The sequence below is a fragment of the Macaca thibetana genome, chromosome X (genome assembly GCF_024542745.1).
Source record: "Macaca thibetana thibetana isolate TM-01 chromosome X, ASM2454274v1, whole genome shotgun sequence".
Lineage (NCBI taxonomy): Eukaryota > Metazoa > Chordata > Mammalia > Primates > Cercopithecidae > Macaca > Macaca thibetana.
Window position 1 is genome coordinate 538352 of NC_065598.1, and position 20823 is coordinate 559174.

At 46.4% G+C, this 20823-nt stretch overlaps 1 protein-coding gene across 1 annotated transcript in view; it reads left to right on the plus strand.

Moving 5' to 3' along the window:
• LOC126946842 (dehydrogenase/reductase SDR family member on chromosome X) overlaps nucleotides 1-20823 on the plus strand; it is a 429610-nt gene that overhangs the window by 360927 nt on the left and 47860 nt on the right. Inside the window, exon 5 of the mRNA XM_050777532.1 lies at nucleotides 7512-7613. Coding sequence (XP_050633489.1) covers nucleotides 7512-7613 — 102 coding nt within the window. The remainder of the gene's footprint in view (nucleotides 1-7511; nucleotides 7614-20823) is intronic.

Genomic DNA, 20823 nt, shown 5'->3' on the forward strand with positions numbered 1-20823 from the left:
AATTTATGAAGAAAAGAGGCTTAATTGGCTCATGGTTCTGCAGGCTGTACAGGAGGCAGAGCAGCTTCTGCTTCTAGGGAGGCATGAGGAAATGGATAATCATAGTGGACAGTGAAGGAAAGCAGGTGTCTTACATGGCCCTTAGCAAGAGAAAGAGAGACAGAGAGGCAGTTGCGGTGGGCTGGGGAGATGCTACACACTTTTCGACAACCAGATGCCACGAGAACTCATTCACTATTGCAAGAACAGCATCTAGGCGAAGGTGCTAAACTATTCCTGAGAAATCCACCCCCATGACTCAATCTCCTCCTACGAGGGTCCACCTCCAGTGTTGGGGATTCCAATTTAACATGAGATTTGAATGGGGACACAGATCCAAACCATATCACTATCCATCCATCAATTCATCCATCCATCTATCCATCCCATCCATCCATCCATCCATCCCATCCATCCATCCATCCATCCATCCATTTATCCATCCGTCAATCAGTTCATCTATCCATCAATTCATCCATCCATCCATTCATCCATCCACCCATCCATCAATTCATCCATCAATTCATCCATCCATCCATCCATCCATCCACCCATCCATCAATTCATTGATCCACACATCCATCCATCTATCCATCTATCCATCTATTCATCCATCCATCCATCCACCCACCCATCCATCAATTCATCCATCCATCCATCCCATCCATCCATCCATCCATTTATCCATCCATCTGTCCATCAGTTCATCTATCCATCAATTCATCCATCCATCCATCCATCCACCCATCCATCAATTCATCCATCTATCAATTCATCCATCCATCCATTTATCCATCCATCCATCTCTCCATCAGTTCATCTATTCATCAATTCATCCATCCATCCATCCATCCACTCATCCATCCATCCATCCATCCATCCGTCCGTCCATCCATCCATCCACCCATCCATCAATTCATCCATCCACCCACCCACCCATCCATCCATCCATCCCTCCATCCACCCACCCACCCACCCACCCATCCATCAATTCATCCATCCATCCGTCCATCCATCCGTCCATCCATCCATCCATTCATCCATCCATCTGTCCATCAGTTCATCTATCCATCAATTCATCCATCCATCCATCCACCCATCCATCAGTTCTTCCATCCGTCCATCCATCCATCCATCCATCCACCCACCCACCCACCCACCAACCAACCCATCTGTCCGTCCGTCCGTCCGTCCGTCCATCCATCCATCATCCATCCATCCATCCATCCATCCATCCATCCATCCATCCATCCATCCATCCATCCATCCATCCACCTGTCCATCAATTCATCCATCCATCAGTTCATCCATCCACCAACCCATCCACCAACCCATCCATCAGTTCATCCATCCATCCGTCCATCCACCCGTCCATCCACCCGTCCATCAATCCATCCATCAATCCATCCATCCATGCATCCATCTGTATTAGTCTGTTCTTGCATTGCTATAAAGAAATACCTGAGACTGGATGATTTATAAAGAAAAGAGATGTAATTGGCTCATGGTTCTGCAAGCTGTACAGGAAGCAGAGCAGCTTCTGGGGAGGCCTCAGGAAACTGACAATCGTGATGGAAGGTGAAGTGGAAGCCGGCATGTCTTACATGGCCAGAGCAGGAGCAAGAGTGCAGGGGAGGTGCTGCATCCTTTTAAACAATGAGATCTGGAGAGAACTCACTCACTATCAGAAGAAGAGCACCAAGGGGATGGTGCTCACCCATTCATGAGAAATCCACCTCCATGGTCCAAACACCTCCCCCCAGGCCCCTCCGCCCACAGTGGGGATTACAAGTCAACATGAGATTTGGGTGGGGACACAGATCCAAACTATATCACTGCCTCACAAGCCAGTGATCTCAAGTAGAATGGTGATGTTCATGTTGCTAGTGGCTATAAGCCTTTTTTCTCAAAGAGCAAGAAAAATGCGTCTTCCAATTTAAAAAAAAAAAAAAATGCAATCACACTGCTGTTTTCAGAAGCTCAGTGTGTGCATTTACCCATCCTTTGATCATTGGTTCCAGTTTTTAGCAGTAGTGTGGATTTTCCTCTTTCTTACATCCCCGCAAGTGTTTTTGCAGAAAATTACAGCAGTCCATCAGGAATTTGTATCCAGATGACGCTGTGCTCAGAAACAGCGCTTTCAAACTCCGTGGCAAAACTGCCTCTCCCCTAATCTGCAGCAGATTGATAACTGTCGTAGGCACAATAAAAATGAATTGCTAAAAAAAATGCATTTAAGAAACGTGCCAACTAGAAGCTCTCAGTGTGTCTTTTTAAAGTCATTGGGTTGAGCAAAGCTTAAATGACTGTCATTATTTTTTTTTAAGTTTCTAAACATTTCCTTTCAATTTCTGAACATGTCTCACCACAGACAGCTTGCAGTAACCGTTCAGAGAGTGGCAGCCGTCTGATTCAGGAGTGTGCATACCATCATACCATCCAATCAATATATTGCTTTATTTATTTATTTTTTGAGACAGTCTAGCTCTGTCGCCCAGGCTGGAGTGCAGTGGTGCGATCTCAGCTCACTGCAGCCTCCACCTCCTGGGTGTAAGCAATTCTCCTGCCTCAACCATCCAAGTAGCTGGGATTTCAGGTGCCTGCCCCCACGCCCAGCTAATTTTTGTATTTTTAGTAGAGACGGGGTTTCACCATGTTGGCCAGGCTGGTCTCGAGCTCCTGACCACAAGTCAGGAGCCTCGGCTTCCCAAAGTGCTGGGATAGCAGGTGTGAGCCGCTGCACCTGCCCATCCAGTATTTCTCTAAGGAAAATGTTGGAAGTACTTATTTCCTTTTCCTTGATGGCCTGGTGACTTGACACAGATGGGCTTCATTCTCCATGATGAGGAAGCTGTTCTATCACCTGAAAACTTGCCTTCCAAGAGAAGGTTAAAGTGTATATTTCAAAATATGGACTTTGGGCTGCCACGTTTGGCTGACTCTTGGGTGTTGTGGTACTTAAAGTGTCCTAGATCAGCCACGATACAACAAAACCTAATCACTGTGTCTCCACCTGAGATATGTGCTGCAGAAAGCGCCAGTTCTTGTGATATGGGAGCCATGACCACCTCCGTTCTGGGGACCTGGGACCCCAGGGGTGGATCTGAGTATGTTATCAAGAGCTAGATGAGGCTGGGCGAGGTGGTTCACACCTGTAATCCCAGCACTTTGGGAGGCCGAGGCGGGCAGATCACAAGGTCAGGAGTTCGAGACCAGCCTGGGCAACATGGTGAAACCGTCTCTACTAAAAACCCACAGATTAGCGGGGCGTGGTGGCATGTACCTGTAGTCCCAGCTGCTCAGGAGGCTGAGGCAGGAGAATGGCTTGAACCCGGGAGACGGAGGTTGCAGTGAGCCGAGATCGCACCACCGCACTCCAGCCTGAGCGACAGGGTGTGAGTCCATCTCAAACAACAACAGAGAACTAGGTGAGAAGACCTGGCGTGCTCCTGCAGTGCAGCCCGCCGTGATCATACAGAGACCAGAAGGCGCAGCATGGCACGTCGTGGCCCGTCACTCTCATCTCTGCTCCATGTAGCCGTAAGACCAAACCTGCATCTGTGGTTGCACACGGTCTGGTAGTCTCCTAACCTGCTTCCAGAGACACACCTCGTGGAAATGTGCAAGGCTCAGCAAAGAAAAGCTAATATCTAATGATTCAGGTATTTACCCAGCTTTTTTTTTTTTTTTTTTTTTTTTGAGATGGTGTCTGGCACTGTCGCCAGGCTGGAGTGCAGTGGTGTGATCTTGGCTCACTGCAACCTCCGCCTCCCAGGTTCGAGCGATTCCCCGGCCTCAGTCTCCCAAGTAGCTGGGATTACAGGCATGCGCCACCATACCTGGCTGATTTTTATATTTTTAGTAGAGGCAGAGTTTTGCCATGTTGGCCAGGCTGGTCTCAAACTCCTGACCTCAGGTGATCCGCCTGCCTCAGCCTCCCAAAGTCCTGGGATGACAGGCGTGAGCCACCGTGCCTGGCCTGCTTTTTTCTTACTGGCACGAGAACTTAGAGTGATACAAATCTTCTGAATATTTGGGCTGCATTCTGCAGACGGTGACACCTTCTGTTTCCATGGATATTATTTATAAAACATTTTTGTCACCTGCTATGAATTGTCACCCTGCCCAGATGCTTTAAAGGGACAGTTTTTGAAATCAACATGAGTTTGGGCAGTGGGTAATTGCATACTTAATACAATTAAACATTAAAAAGGGGCTCCTTCTGCTTTCCTATCAAGTGAGGCAGCAGGGTGATAGACGTAGGGGTGAGGGATGCACCCTGTATTATAGGCCAGGGTTCTTTAGAGGGCTAGAACAGGATCAATAGCTATATATAAAGGGGGTTTATTCAGCATTAACTCACAGGACACAAGGTCCTACGATACGCTGTCTGCAAGCTGAGGAGCGTGGAAGCCAGCCCGAGGCCTAAAGCTGAAGAACTTGGAGTCCAATTTTTGAGGGCAGGAAGCCTCCAGCACGGGAGAAAGCTGTAAGATGGGAGGCTAAGCCAGTCTAACCTTGCCACATTCTTTTGCCTGCTTTTTATTCTGGCCGTGCTGGCAGCTGATAAGATGGTGTCCATCCCGACGAAGGGTGGGGTCTGCCTTTCCCAGCCCACTGACTCAAATGTTCAGCTTCTTTGTCAGCACCCCCCAGGCACACCCAGGATCAATACGGATGAGGTTGACCTCACCGTCTTATGTAGGACACCAGTCCTACTGGATGAGGGCCTCACCCTTATGAGCTCCTACGGGCCCTGTCTGCAAATAAAGTCATCATGGAAGTTTCAGGGTTCTGATGATGAGTGAGGGAGGGCGCGGTTCAGTCTATAATGATGTCCTGTATCTATTGCAAAGAAAAAATGAAGGCGCTATTCCATTCCTCCAAACCAGGGAGGTTTGCCAGAGTTACAGACAAAAAGGTTTTTTAGGGGGGTACAGTTCATTCCGTAACAATGCTCTCTCGCTATCGCAAAGAAGAAAGGAAGGGGTCATTCAGTTCCTCCAAAGCAGGAGATTTGCCAGAACTCCAAACAAAAGGAATTTTTTTTCCATCTTGATCCCTATTTATCAACACGTGCCTCCTTATCTTTCCAGCTGACTTCCTCTCTTGGGTAGCATTAATTTCAGAAATCTGTATTTCTGACTTGCCCTCAGGAAACCCCTTTAGATGTTAGAAATTCTTCTGTGGATGAAGTTATCTTTTTTTTTTTTTTCTCTCTGGGACATAATCTTGCCTTGTTGCTTAGGCTGGAGTGCAGCGGCGCAATCTCGGCGCACTGCAACCTCCACCTCCTGGGTTCAGACAATTCTCCTGCCTTGGCCTCCTGAGTCGCTGGGATTACAGGCACCCACCACCACGCCCGGCCAATTTTTGTATTTTTAGTAGAGACGGGGGTTTCGCCACGTTGGCCAGGCTGGTCTTGAACTCCCGACCTCAGATGATCCGCCCCCCTCAGCCTCCCAAAGTGCTGGGATGACAGGGGCCCGCCACCACACCTGGCCAGATGAGGTTACCTTCATGAGACTCAGGGTTTGCCGTCTGTCGCTGAGTTGCAAATAAAAGAAAAGTTGGATGAGTTATTTGTGGCGTCAAGAGCAACACTTAGAATTGTAGAGTCGCTTTCTCCATTGGAGGCTGTGGTGTGAGGGCTACAGGCTGTGTGAGTGTCATTCACCACGCTAGGTGCCGAAAGGGGCATCAGACATAGCAGCTGCGTGAGTCTCCTCTCTTCATATGATACCGTCTCACTGTCAGAGTCACAGTGACAGAGGCATTTGTTGCCAAGGATTCACACTCCAGTAGGGTTAACATTTTTCTTCTGTATGAGTTCCTTAGGGTTACTGTAAAAAGCACATCTTCTCTTCTCTCAATAAGTTTTAAGTGACATTTAAAAATATTCAAGCCTGTGACTTGACCTAATTGTTCAGCATTTGACTCGTTCTATTAAATGGAGCGCCTTGTCAATTTCAAGTCCTTTATACTTGCAATTGTTAAGAGTTAAAAGGTAGTTGGTTTTGTCGCAGACAACGCGTTAAGGAATCCTTCCACGTTTTTCCCGACTTTAAAATTAAAGATTCTCAGGGCGCTGTGTAGAGCAGTGAAAATAAGACCTCGCGTGTGTGTGCGCGTGTGTGTGTGCGTGTGTGTGCGTCTGTGTGCGTGCGTGTGCGTGTGTGTGCGCGTGTGCGTGTGCGTGTGTGTGTGTGCGCATGTGTGCGTGTGTGTGTGTGCGTGTGTGTGCGTCTGTGTGCGCGTGTGTGTGTGCGTGTGTGTGCGTCTGTGTGTGCGTGTGTGTGTGCGTCTGTGTGCGCGTGTGTGTGTGCGTGTGTGTGCGTCTGTGTGCGCGTGTGCGTGCGTGCGCGTGTGTGTGCGCATGTGTGCGTGTGCGCGCGCGTGTGCATGCGTGTGCGCATGTGTGCTTGTGCGTGTGCGCACGCGCCTGGAGGAGAACGGGTGTTCCACTTGGGTGAGAGGATTGGCTGTGAGCTTCAGACCAGGAAATGTGTCATCTAGCCAAGCACCTGGCTGAGTGTGCCGGAGTGAGGACCTTGAACAGAACCTTCCTTTTCTGTTATTATTCGCTACAGAGCTAAAAGGGCCAAATATATCCTGTGAAAACCTTCTTTTTTTTTTTTTAAATAAAAGACCAGATCCCTCCTTCAACTGTACACATTTTTAAATAAAATCATATTGAACTAAAAAAAAAAAACCCAAAACTGGGGAACTTGCAGAATAGAAATCTATCCTCTCCCAGGTCTGGAGGACAAGAGGTTAAATCCAGGGTGTCTCGGGGCTGAGCTCTGTCGGGACGCTCTAGGGCACGATCCTTTTGGCCTTTCCCAGCTCCTGAGGGCTCCAGACATCCCAGGGCTTGTGGCTGCATCACTCTAGTCTCTGCCTCTGTCTTATCATCATTTTCTCTCATCTGTCTCAAGCATCCCTCTGTCTCCTTCTTATAAAAACCCCAGGTTGGGCACGGTGGCTCACGCCTGACATCCCAGCACTTCGGGAGGCCCAGGTGGGCGGATCATCTGAGGGCAAGAGTTCGAGACCAGCCTGGCCAACATAGTGAAACACTGTCTCTACTGAAAAAAAAAGAAAAAAAAAATCAGTGAGCTGAGATCCGGCCACTGCACTCCAGCCTGGGCGACAGAGCAAGACTCCATCTCCAAAAAAAAAAAAAACCAAAATATAAAAATTAGCCAGATGTGGTAGCATGTGCCTGTAATCCCAGCTACCCGGGAGACTGAGGCAGGAGAATCGCTGGAACCCGGGAGCCAGAGGCTGCAGTGAGCTGAGATCACGCCGCTGCACTCCAGTCTGGCAACAGAGCGAGACTCTGTCTCAAAAAGAAAAGAAAAGAAAAGTGTGACTTCCCAGGTGAAATGGAAATGGACCTGTTTAGAAATTGTCTTAATCTCTGAAATAGGTTGGAAGGTAACCAGGCATTTGTTGTTGTCCTTTTCCAGTGGAATTTTTATTCTGTGACCTGGCTTCCATGATGTCTATCCGGGACTTTGTCCAGAAGTTCCAGATGAAGAAGATTCCTCTCCATGTTCTGGTCAACAATGGTGAGTCCCGGTGAACTTGCTGCAAGCCAGGGGTTAATTGGAAGGACGGGAGCTCTAGCTTTCATGTGAGAGAAGTGTCTGAGCAAAACAGGATATCCATGGAAATTATTGCACAGACCTGCTATTTGTGGTCACTGCTTCATGTCACAGATGGCTTTGGAGGACCATCATTCTTGTTAGTATGTTACTTTTAAATAATGGTCACCGGATAACATGTTGTATGGAGCTGACACGTTCACTTGTCCACTTTGACTAAAGTGTATTACGCACACGCTAAGGGTTGGTGTTTCCCCAAATGTTGTCTTGCAAAATCATCACCACACTCCCCTGAGACTCATGATTTGGGCTCTAGAAGCTCATTCTCGTTTATCTCTTGATTTTACTCCTGTTCAACATCCTTACCCAGACGGGTGGAGTCAGTATCTCCCCTTCCCCGTCTTCAGTCTGCCCGTCTGCCAATCTTCAACACAAACCACCCTTCATCCTGAGCCCTTGTTTAAGCCTCGCTGAGCTCTTGATGTCATTGCAAACCTTGAGCCCTTCTTTGCGCCACGCTGAGCCCTTAACGTCATTGCAACACTTAATATTTCTCCTCGCAGTACTGATGCCCGTTACTCTCATCCCCTGCTACAGTCCATTTTATTTTTTATAAAAGTTAACCTGAACCCTCCACACTGAGGAGGTACAGTTATTGACATCTCCAAACTAAGTAAATACATAGAACTGAAGTTCTCAGAAATACACCGAAAAACATGTGTGCTAGTAGAATTTAACACATCGCTTTCACAGATGGAGACCAGATGGAAATTTAGAGAGGAAATAAATAGTGCCATGAATACAGTGGATAGGACAGACATAAGTCAAACAGTGAGCCCGTCGAGACAGCACCTTCCTTTCAAATATATGAAATATTTATCAAGTTATTGATACTTTAGATGGCAGACAAAAAAATCACCAAAAGGGTCTTGGGATTACCCAGTGTAATTACTCAATTTCCCACCTAGACCATTAAAGATTCTTAATTCTGCAAAACCCCTTTTGCTTTCTGAGATACTGTTGTCATTAATTCTGGACATTAGGATATGGACGTGTCTGCAAGGAGGGAGAAAACATTATTCTCTGTGCTAAAGTCGTAATACCTGTCCGTTTCCATCTGCCAAGATGTGGTAGCTTCCATCTAATTTTTTTTTTCCTCTTTGTCTTGATGTGTTTTGTGTTTTTCTGCAACATTAATGGGATCGGAGGATAGGAAAGTGGATGAGATATCCACGCTTCCCCTCAACCCACTTGTTTAATTGGAAATTATTATGCTACAGTTTAAAGGAGAAGCATGGGATATAAAACTATACATAGAGTGTGACGCCAATTTATGCATAAAAATATGTGCAGACATAGCTGTGATGTGTGAGTGCATGTGTATTTGTATATGTATTTGATGTATGATGTCTATGTATTTATGCATAAAAATATGTGCAGACATAGCTGTGATGTGTGAGTGCCACTCAAATAGCTATAGACACCACCATTTCCATGTACTTAGCCTGGTAAGAAATATCGTATTATCAATGCTAGTGGCTGTTGTTGGAAGGTCCGGAATGATTTTAACTTTCTGTGTCTTCTCGTTGGAGGTTAATAACACTTTTCAGATTTGCCATCCTGGTGGGATCTTAAGCTTCTATGCAGGAGTCAATGATTTCCCAGTCAACACCCATTTGGAATCTTCTGTCTCAGCATTGGGTGTGGACTTCCTTTGCTGAAGCCCCATCCGTATTTTAAGTGATTAGAATTGTAGCATTATAAGTCAGCAAATGTGGAGACCACTTAGAGGGACCGTGGAGATCCTGTGCAACCCAACGTCTCATTTCTTCATTGCGTGTAACATTCTTACTCATTAGTAATGGGAGCAGTTTATCACAGAGCAGTTGGAAATGGACATGCATGACTGACATGGTGCCCTGTGCAGAGACACAGAAAAACAGAAATGTCTATCCTCTTAGGGACTTTTCTGCAGCTACTTCCATCCATTTGCTATGGCCTTGCATCCACCAGTAAGCAGAAAAAACTAGGAATCTCAGGCCGGGTGCGGCGGCTAACACCTGTCATCCCAGCACTTTAGGAGGCCGAGGCAGATGGATCACAAGGTCAGGAGTTCAAGACCAGCTTGGGCAACATAGTGAAACCCCGTCTCTACTAAAAATATAAAAATTAGCCGGGCGTGGTGACGGGTGCTTGGAGTCCCAGCTACTCAGGAGGCTGAGGCAGGAGAATCGCTTGAACCCGGGAGGTGGAGGCTGCAGTGAGCCGAGATCATGCCATTGCACTCCAGCCTGGGCAACAGAGCAAGACTCCATCTCAAAAAAAAAAAAAAATTAGGAATGTCAGATATGATATGTTTCTCCAGCGGACTCTTACTCTTTTCTGGGGGGAACAGAATTTTACTGAGCAATGAGTATATGAACCACATCTGTGACAGTGGATACAGGCTAACACCAGCCTCACCAGTGTATTCTCCATCACTCAACCACCACTGTGACAGTGGATACAGGCTAACACCAGCTGACACAGCCTCACCAGCGTATACTCCATCACTCAACCACCACTGTGACAGTGGATACAGGCTAACACCAGCTGACACAGCCTCACCAGCGTATTCTCCATCACTCAACCACCACTGTGACAGTGGATACAGGCTAACACCAGCTGACACAGCCTCACCAGCGTATTCTCCATCACTCAACCACCACTGTGACAGTGGATACAGGCTAACACCAGCTGACACAGCCTCACCAGCGTATACTCCATCACTCAACCACCACTGTGACAGTGGATACAGGCTAACACCAGCTGGCACAGCCTCACCAGCGTATACTCCATCACTCAACCACCACTGTGACAGTGGATACAGGCTAACACCAGCTGGCACAGCCTCACCAGCGTATACTCCATCACTCAACCACCACTGTGACAGTGGATACAGGCTAACACCAGCTGGCACAGCCTCACCAGCGTATTCTCCATCACTCAACCACCACTGTGACAGTGGATACAGGCTAACACCAGCCTCACCAGTGTATTCTCCATCACTCAACCACCACTGTGACAGTGGATACAGGCTAACACCAGCTGACACAGCCTCACCAGCGTATACTCCATCACTCAACCACCACTGTGACAGTGGATACAGGCTAACACCAGCCTCACCAGCGTATACTCCATCACTCAACCACCACTGTGACAGTGGATACAGGCTAACACCAGCTGACACAGCCTCACCAGCGTATTCTCCATCACTCAACCACCACTGTGACAGTGGATACAGGCTAACACCAGCTGACACAGCCTCACCAGCGTATACTCCATCACTCAACCACCACTGTGACAGTGGATACAGGCTAATACCAGCTGGCACAGCCTCACCAGCGTATTCTCCATCACTCAACCACCACTGTGACAGTGGATACAGGCTAACTACACAGCCTCACCAGCGTATTCTCCATCACTCAACCACCACTGTGACAGTGGATACAGGCTAACACCAGCTGACACAGCCTCACCAGCGTATACTCCATCACTCAACCACCACTGTGACAGTGGATACAGGCTAACACCAGCTGGCACAGCCTCACCAGCGTATACTCCATCACTCAACCACCACGTTTACCTTTTGCAATGGCTGTTGCTTTCCTAGGATGCTCCTCTGTTCCTTTTCTCAACAGATTTTAAACAAGGCACACAGGGCTCTCAGATAGAAAAATATTCTGGAAACTGGGACAGGGTAGGATTTGAATCAAAAGAGTCTTGTTGTTGGATTGGCTTTGTACCCTATCTCTTCTGTAGAGAATCTCATGCACATATAGGGTTTACTTCTTCCTAGACTTATCTAGATCTTCCTTGCATGCTAAGACTTTTTACCTTCGCTCAATGCTTCCGAGGCACCTCAAGGCAGGAAGTCCAGTGTGGAGTTCCTGAGCCCATGGCTGACACCGGTTCTACAGGAGAATATTTCCTTCTCCCGTTTTTAGAAGACTGTCAGCATTTCTTCACCCATGGCCTCCCACCTGACCTTAAAGCCAACAATGATAGTGGCTCACGCCTGTAACCTCAGCACTTTGGGAGGCCGGGGCAGTTGGATCACGTGAGGTCAGGAGTTTGAGACCAACCTGGACAGCATAGTGAAACCCCGTCTCTACTAAAATTACAAAATTAGCTGGGCGTGGTGACGCATGCCTGTAATCCCAGCTACTCGGTGGGAGGCTAAGGCAGGGGAATCGCTTGAACCTGGGAGGTGGAGGTTGGGGTGAGCTGAGATCGTGCCACTGCACTCCAGCCTGAGTGACAAGAGCAAAACTCCATCTCAAAACAACAACAACAAGAACAACAACAACAAAGCCAGCAGTGAGACACCTTTGAATCTCTCTCTCTCTTGTTCTCTCTCTCTCCCTCTCTTCCCTTCTCTCTCTTTCTCTCATCTTGCCTTCTCTTTTTTTAATCTCCTTCACTTACTCTTGTTCTTCTGCCTGCCTTGTAGAAGAAGCGTTGTGATGATTTGGGGCCCGTCAGGATCATCTCAGATCGTCGCCTCATCTCAGGATCTTCCACTGAATCACATCTGCAAAGGCCTTTTTGCCGTGACAGTCACATTTTCATGTGTTCCAGAGATGAGGACATGGACATTTTTTTCATGTTTTCAGTTATTACTCTACCAAATTGGGAATAGGTTGTGGGCGTCTTTGGGGCCATTATCCTGTCTACCACATGAGATTAGGATGTGGACATCTTTGGGGCCATTATTCTGTCTCCCATATGGGGATTAGCATATGAACATCTCTGGGGCCGTTACTCTGTGTTGCACATGGGATTTAGGATGTGGACATCTTTGGGGCCATTATTCTGTCTCCCATATGGGGATTAGCATATGAACATCTCTGGGGCCGTTACTCTGTGTTGCACATGGGATTTAGGATGTGGACATCTTTGGGGCCATTATTTTGTCTACCACATGGGGATCAGGATGTGGACATCTTCAGGGCCATTATTCTGTCTCCCACATGAGGATTAGGATGTGGACATCTTTGGGGCCATTGCTCTGTCTACCACATGGGGATTACAGTGTGGGCATTTTGGGGGTCATGATTCTGTCTGCCAGATGGATAATGTGGACCTGGACATCTTGGGGTGTGCATTATTTAACCTGCCATACCTGCCTACTCTGCCCGTCACATACTTCACTTGCAGGAAAAATACAATAAACAAGATTCTTGACCTCATGGAAATCATACTCTAGCACAGGAAAAAAACATTGGGTCGATAATCATTGTGTGCAGTGTCCTGCCTTACAAAACACAGCTCTTGCAGTGTGACAGCACAGTCGTGTAAAGTACAGAGAAGATTGCATCCCATGTCCCACGCCTCCCTGGAATGCCCCAGCCTGTGCTGCTCAGAACCGCATTTCCAGGAGATGATCCTGAGAATCCATTTGTTACAAGGTGATGGCTTGAAATAATACTTTGCACTTTCTTCCTTTTATCTTTTTGTTGTACATCGTTCAAGAGGTTACCCAGGCGGTGGCTATCCTGAGCTCTACCTCCTGTCAGATCGGTAACAGCATTAGATTCTCATAGGAGCGCAAACCCTACTGTAAACTGCATGAGCGGGACGTAGGTTGTGCACTCCTTATAAAAATCTAATGCCTGATGATCTGCGCATGTGAGGGATCTAGGTTGCATGCTCCTTATGAGAATCTAATTCCTGATGATCTGTCACTGTCTCCCATCACCCCCAGATGGGACTGTCTAGTCACAGGAAAACAAGCTCAGGGCTCCCAGTGATTCTATATGATGGTGACTTACAGAATTATTTCATTATATAGTACAATGTAATAATAATACAAATAAAATGTACAATAAATGTCATGCACCTGAATCATCCCAAAACCATCCCCCAACCCCACCTCCACCACCTCTGTTCAGAAAATTGGCTTTCACAAAAGTGGTCCCTGGTGCCAAAAAGGTTGGGGACTGCTGCCCTAAACTGTTTCCCCAGAACCTTCCCTCCAGAACTCCTGTTAGTCAGTCACATGCCTCAAGTCTCATGGAAAACAGCCCCAGCTGAGCTCAACAAGGGTGACTTCCAAGGCAAGAAGGAGCTACACTTTGTGCTTTTCTTTTTTTATTCTTAGACACAGCAATCAAGGTTTCGCAAACATAAAATACTTCAGACGTAGAATGTTTTTTCAGTTTCTAGTGGGTTGAAAATAGAACCCGACTGCCTCTGTCTGGCTGCTGGGGGAAGCCCAGGGGCAACGTGATGATTTATCAAGCACAAGAATAAATCAATAACAGACCTCCTGCAGAGCCAGTATGTATAGTTTATTCACTGTAAAATTGTATTTATGTAGCTTCCCATCCCCATGTCTGAAAATTGACAGATTTTTAACAACTGCAGTGGATTTATAGATTTATCCTTGTCAGACATCTTCCCATAACTGTAATGGATGAATTTCTTTCTGAGATAAAGAATTACTAAGCGTTATTTTCCCTACCACTAAAGAAATACGTCCATGGTACAGGGTGACCCTGAAAAATAAAAATGATTTTTGCCTGGCCAGAGACCTACAGACTCTGGTTTTTGGTACAGTTCATTTACCCATTTGAATGAATGAATGAATTTGAAGGACTGAAATAATTCAAATGAATGAATGAATTCAGAGGAATGACTGAAGGCAAATGATGAATGAATTCAAAGGAATGAACAAATGAATTCAAATGAATGAATTCTGATGAATGAATGAATCCAAATAAATGAACAAATGAATTGAACAAATGAATTGAAAGGAACAAATCAATTCAAAGGAACCAGAGAATTCAAAGGAATGAATTAATTAATTCAAAGGAATGAAAAAATTCAAAGGAATGAATCAATGATTTCATATGAGTGAATTTGAATGAATGAATTCAAATGAATGAACAAATGAATTCAAAGGAACAAATGAATTCAAAGGTATGAATGAATTCAAAGGACTGAATGAATAAATGCAAAGGAATGAATGAATGAATTCAAATGAGCGAATGAATTCAAATGAATGAACAAATGAATTCAGAGGAACAAATGAATTCAAAGGTATGAATGAATTCAAATGACAGAATGAATACATTCAAAGGAATGAATGAATTCCAATGAGTGAATGAATTCAAATGAATGAACAAATGAATTCAAAGGAACGAATGAATGCAAAGGAATGAATTCAAAGGAATGAATGAATGAATTCAAAGGAATGAATGAATTCAAATGATGCAAGTGAGTGAATGAATGAAATCGAATGAATGAAATCGAGTGAATGAAATCGAATGAATGAATGAATTCCAATGAGTTCATTGAAATGAGCAAATGGGCACAGGGCACCTAGAAGACCCATGAGAGGTAAGGAAGATTCATTCGGGGGGGCCCAGGTGTGCAGTTTTGTATCAACAGCAGACTGAGGTGCAATGGAGGCGGCCCTCACTGAGGACCCACTTTCTGGTGGGCAGACACCTGAGCAGCCATCTCCTGTCTTTGTGGGCACCTGGCATTTTCTGTGTGAATTGGGCTCCGCAGTCGTCTGGTCTCCCTCCTGGGAAGACAGAAAGTGTCGCCTCACGGCTCATGCAATCGTCAGCGGATCCTGGAGTCTGCATAGGTGTAGACCAGTTGTTCTGCGTGCCTTCCGTTTGCTTCTCTTCCAGAGCTGCTCTCCTGTGGATGGATGGAGTAGCTTTCTGTTCTGTAGTGGCTTCCTCTGCCTCTCCCGGTGGCGCCTCCTGTGAGCACGTGGCATTTGGATGTTATTCTAGTGTTGGTGTTGGTGGCAGCATGGGATGTGGTCTGCTGTGACTCGGTGGCAGGCTGTTGGAGGCTGTTCCCTGCCAGAGAAGGCTGCATGTCCAGGGCGTCCGTCCCATCGCCTCCCTGGACTGGCTCCATCCTTCCCACGGCGCTCCCGAGATTCTAGGAAGTGGGTTGAGAAGCAGTGGTTTTTCAGTTACTCAAATGCTTTTCTCCTCTCTCTCTGTCTCTCTCTCTCTCTCTCTGTCTCTCTGTAACTCTCTGTCTCTCTGTAACTCTCTGTCTCTCTCTCCTCCTTCTCCCCCTGTCTCTCTGTCATTCTCTCTTTCTACCTCTTCACTGTCTGGGTTTTCCTCTCCCTTTTGCTTTTTCTCTCTGTCTCTCTCCTCAACCCACCCCTGTACCCTCTTCTATTTTGCTCTTGATCTCTCTTCTCCCTCCCTCTCTCTCTCCCCTTCTCTCTCCTCTCTCTCCCTTTATCCCTCTCTCTCTCCCTCCCTCTCTCACTTCTTCTCTCTTCTCTCTTTCTTCTCTCTCTCCCTCCCTTTCTCCCTCTTTCTCCCCTCTCCTTTTCTCCCTCTCTCTCCCTCCCTCTCTCTCCCTCTCTCTGTCCCTCCCTCTGTCCCTCCCTCTCCCTCTCTCTGTCCCTCCCTCTCTCCCTCTCTCTCCCTCTCTCTGTCCCTCCCTCTGTCCCTCCCTCTCCCTCTCTCTGTCCCTCCCTCTCTCTGTCCTCTCTCTGTCCCTCCCTCTCTCCCTCTCTCTCTTCTCTCTCCTCTCTCCCCCTCCTCCTCTCTCTCTTTTCTTCCTCTCTCCCTCCCTCCTTCTCCCTTCTTCTCTCCCTCCCCTTTCTTCTCTCTCTCTCCCTTTCTGTTTCCCTCTTCACACCCTCCCTCTTCTCCTTCTCTATCTCCTTTCTCTTCCTCTCTCTCCCCCTACTCTCTTTCTCCTTCTTCCCCCATCTCTCCTCCTCTCTCCCTTGCCTTCCTTCTCTCCCTGTCTTTCTCTCTTTCTCTGTCTCTCTCTGTCTCTCTCTGTCTCCCCCTCTAGTCCTCCCTCTCCTCCTCTCTCCCTCTCGTTTGCCCTCCCTTTCTCTCCCTGTTCCCTCTCCATCTCTCTTTCTCTGTCTCTCTTCCCCCTCTCCTTCTCACTTCCTCTCTTCTTTGCCCTCCCTCTCTCTCTCCTCCTCCCTCTCTCTCTCTCTCTCTGACTGCCCTTTCATCCCCACCACTCTCCTTTCTTCTCCAAGCAGAGAACTCTCCCTTCTCCTCCCCTGTTGAGGACACACCTCACCTGCGTTCACTGCTTGAGGCACAACATGTGATTGTGACCCTGAGCGTCCACTCCTCAGTAAAATGACATTGGGGGCACGGACCAATGAATGATGGTTTCATTGTTCATTTTCCACCTTTCAATTGGCAGATCAATGAACGATAATTGTACAGTTTATTTTCCACCTTTCAATTGGCAGATCAGTGAAAATAATTTTATTGTGTATTTTCCACCTTTGAATTGGCAGATCAATGAGCGATAATTTTATTGTGTATTTTCCACCTTTGAACTGGCAGATCAATCAACGATAATTTTATTGTGTATTTTCCACCTTTGAACTGGCAGATCAATCAACGATAATTTTATTGTGTATTTTCCACCTTTGAATTGGCAGATCAATGAACGATAATTTTATTGTGTATTTTCCACCTTTGAATTGGCAGATCAATGAACGATAATTTTATTGTGTATTTTCCACCTTTGAATTGGCAGATCAATGAGCGATAATTTTATTGTGTATTTTCCACATTTGAATTGGCAGATCAATCAACGATAATTTTATTGTGTATTTTCCACCTTTGAATTGGCAGATCAATGAGCGATAATTTTATTGTGTATTTTCCACCTTTGAATTGGCAGATTAATGAGCGATAATTTTATTGTGTATTTTCCACCTTTCAATTGGCCGATCAATGAATGATAGTTTTATTGTGTATTTTCCAACTTTGAATTGGCAGATTAATGAGCGATAATTTTATTGTGTATTTTCCACCTTTCAATTGGCCGATCAATGAATGATAGTTTTATTGTGTATTTTCCACCTTTCAATTGGCCGATCAATGAATGATAGTTTTATTGTGTATTTTCCACCTTTCAATTGGCCGATCAATGAATGATAGTTTTATTGTGTATTCTCCAGCTTTGAACTGGTGAAGAGACAGATTCTGTGGATGCCCATAATGTGGATGGCACCCGATACACTGATGTGGCCACAGGGTTTTTTTATTCCTAGAAAAATCACAGTGAAACCTCAGTATATTCACTGATGATTAAAGCTTGTGCACCAGAATCTCAGAAGTCACCACAAAAGAATGTATCCATGTAGCCAAAAACCACCGGTTTCAAAAAAAACTGTTGAAATTTTAAGAAACAGGCCAGGCACGGTGGCTCACGCCTGTCATCCCAGCACTTTGGGAGGCCGATGTGGATGGATCACGAGGTCAGGAGTTCGAGACCATCCTGGCCAACGCAGTGAAATCCCATCTCTACTAAAAATACAAAAATTAGCTGGGTGTGGTGGCGGGCACCTGTAATCCCAGCTACTCAGGAGGTTGAGGCAGGAGAATCGCTGGAACCCAGGAGGCGGAGGCTGCAGTGAGCTGAGATGGTGCCACTGCACTCCAGCCTAGCGGCAGAGCGAGACTGTATTCAAAAAATAAAATAATAAAAATTTTAAAAAACAGGCAAATTATTATTTTATTTATTTTATTTTTTTTTTTATTTTTTTGAGACAGAGCCTTGCTCTGTCGTCCAGGCTGGAGTGCAGTGGCACAACCTCTTCTCACTGCAACCTCCGCCTCCCGGAAAAAACAGGCAAATTAAATCTATGGTAATAGAAATTGGAATCATAGTTACCTTAGGGGAATGTGATAATTAATTTTGGGTCAAAAGAAGGTTTATGGGTGCAGATGCGGGAGGCAGTTCCGTGAGACGGGAGAGTGCCCACTTTGTATGGTTCCATTGCGATTTCCCTCATGGTCTCTGCACCTTTATGGTTTTTGAGACGGAGTTTCGCTGTTGTCAGCTGGGGTTGGAGTGCAGTGGCATGATCTCGGCTCGCTGCAACCTCTACCTCCCAGGTTCCAGCAATTCTTCTGTCTCAGCCTCCCAAGTAGCTGAGATTACAGGTGCCTGCCACCACGCCCAGCAATTTTTTTTATTTTGTATTTTTAGTAGAGACGGGATTTCACCAAGTTGGCCAGGCTGGTCTGAAACTCTTGACCTCAGGTGATCCGCCTGCCTCGGCCTCCCAGAGTGCTGGGATTACAGGTGTGAGTCACCGTGCCCAGCCCTGTGCACCTTTTTTCTACATTTCTTTGATTTAAAAGAAAAAAATTACTTGACAAAAATAAATAAATAGAATTTTATTGATGCCAAAAAAATATGATGATGGAAAATTTAAAACACGTACAAAAGCCTACACGCATTTGAATTTGCCATCGATTGTCTAACGGATACTCAATTCTGCATTTCTGACTTCCGTCTATCCCTCCTCTGGGGCACCATTGTCTCTTCCTGGTTCACGATAATGGCCTCTCCTAACAGGCATCTCAGGCACCCATCCAATCTCTCTACCTGGCACCACTCTGCTTACATAGGAAGAGGAAAATTAATACCTAAAGCCGTTGGCAAAGAACTCAACAACAAAACAATGTGTCCTTCAGCATCTGTCAGGCTTGTGTTCCGTAAATATCAGTGTTTGAGGTGGGTGTGCTGCCTAGAAACGTCTCCAGGACACTGTGGTTTAAAATATGGGTGCGGGGCTGGGCGCGGTGGCTCACACCTGCAATTCCAGCACTTTGGGAGGCCGAGGCAGGCAGATCACTAGGGATCAGGAGTTCGAGACCAGACTGGTCAGCATGACAAAACCCCTTCTCTACTAAAAAAAAAAAAAAAAAAAAAAAAAAAAAAAAAAAAATTAGCTGGGCTTTGTGGTGCACACCTGTAATCCCAGCTACTTGGGAGGCTGAGGCAGGAGAATCACTTGAACCCAGGAGGCAGAGGTTGCAGTGAGCCAAGATCAACCCATTGCACTCCAGCCTGGGTGACAGATTGAGACTCTGTCTCAAAAAAATGACATAAAAAATAAAATACGGATGCACTGCACTCCAGCCTGGTTGACAGAGCGAGACTCTGTCTCCAAAATAATAATAATAGTCGGGCTGGGTGCAGTGGCTCACACCTGTAGTTCCAGCACTTTGGGAGGCCGAGGCGGGAGGATCACTTGAGGTTAGAAGTTCAAGAGCAGCCTGGCCAACATGGTGAAACCCTGTCTCTACTAAAACTACAAAAGGTAGCTGCACATCAGGGCAGGCACCTGTAATCACAAGTACTTGGCTGTGGCAGGAGAATCACTTGAACCCAGGAGGCGGAGGTTGCAGTGAGCCGAGATCACACCATTGCACTCCAGTCTGGGCGACAGAGCAAGAGTCTACCTCAAAAAAAAAAAAAAAGTAATAGTAATAATAAAATAGAAATAAATGTAATATTACTCTCAGCAGCTCACTAATGATGAATTACCAGCATCCAGGGCCCCTGCGCGTGCCTGGTGCGTTCCCCACGGTGCAGGAATGCGCGCACACAGCTTACCCGCCAGGCGAGCCCCTCGCACGGCTCGGATCCCTCTGGGGCACAGGTCATCACCTGTCTGCACAGCAGCACTGTCCCCTCTGCTCTTGGGAAGGATCTCTTCCCCAGCAATGCTGTTGTCACCAAGAATTTGCTCAGAGCTGCAAGCCATGATCCTCAGAGAACGAGCACAGAAACAGAAGAGCAAACGCTGCATGTTCTGACTTATACCTGGAACGTACACAGCGGGTTCTCATGGACACAAAGATGGGAAGAACAGAAACTTTTGGCTGCTAGAAAGTAGGGGGAGGGAGGCAGGCAGGGGATGAAAAACCACCTGTTGGGTACCATGGCCGTTTGCTGGGTGACAGGTCCACTCACCGCCTCACCCTCAGGCTCTAATGTGTATTCCTCTATTCCGTATGCCCCTTCCATGCCAGAAGCATACCCAGAGCTTAGCGCCCACTTATCAGGGAGAACGTGTGGTATTTGCTTTTCTGTTCTGGAGCGACTCCACATAGGATAAGAACCTCCAGTTCTATCCAAGTCGCTGTCAAAGACACGATCCCGTTCTTTCTGACGGCTCAGCAGTATTCCATTCCATTTTCTTTATCCAGTACTCCATGGTACTTAGGTTGGTTCCGTTTGTTTGCAGTTGTGAGTTGTGCCGCAAGAAAGAGACAGGTACAGGCATGGTGTTTTGTTTTGTTTTGTTTTGTTTTGTTTGGTGGTTTAATTAATTTATTTATTTTTGAGATAGAGTCTCACTCTG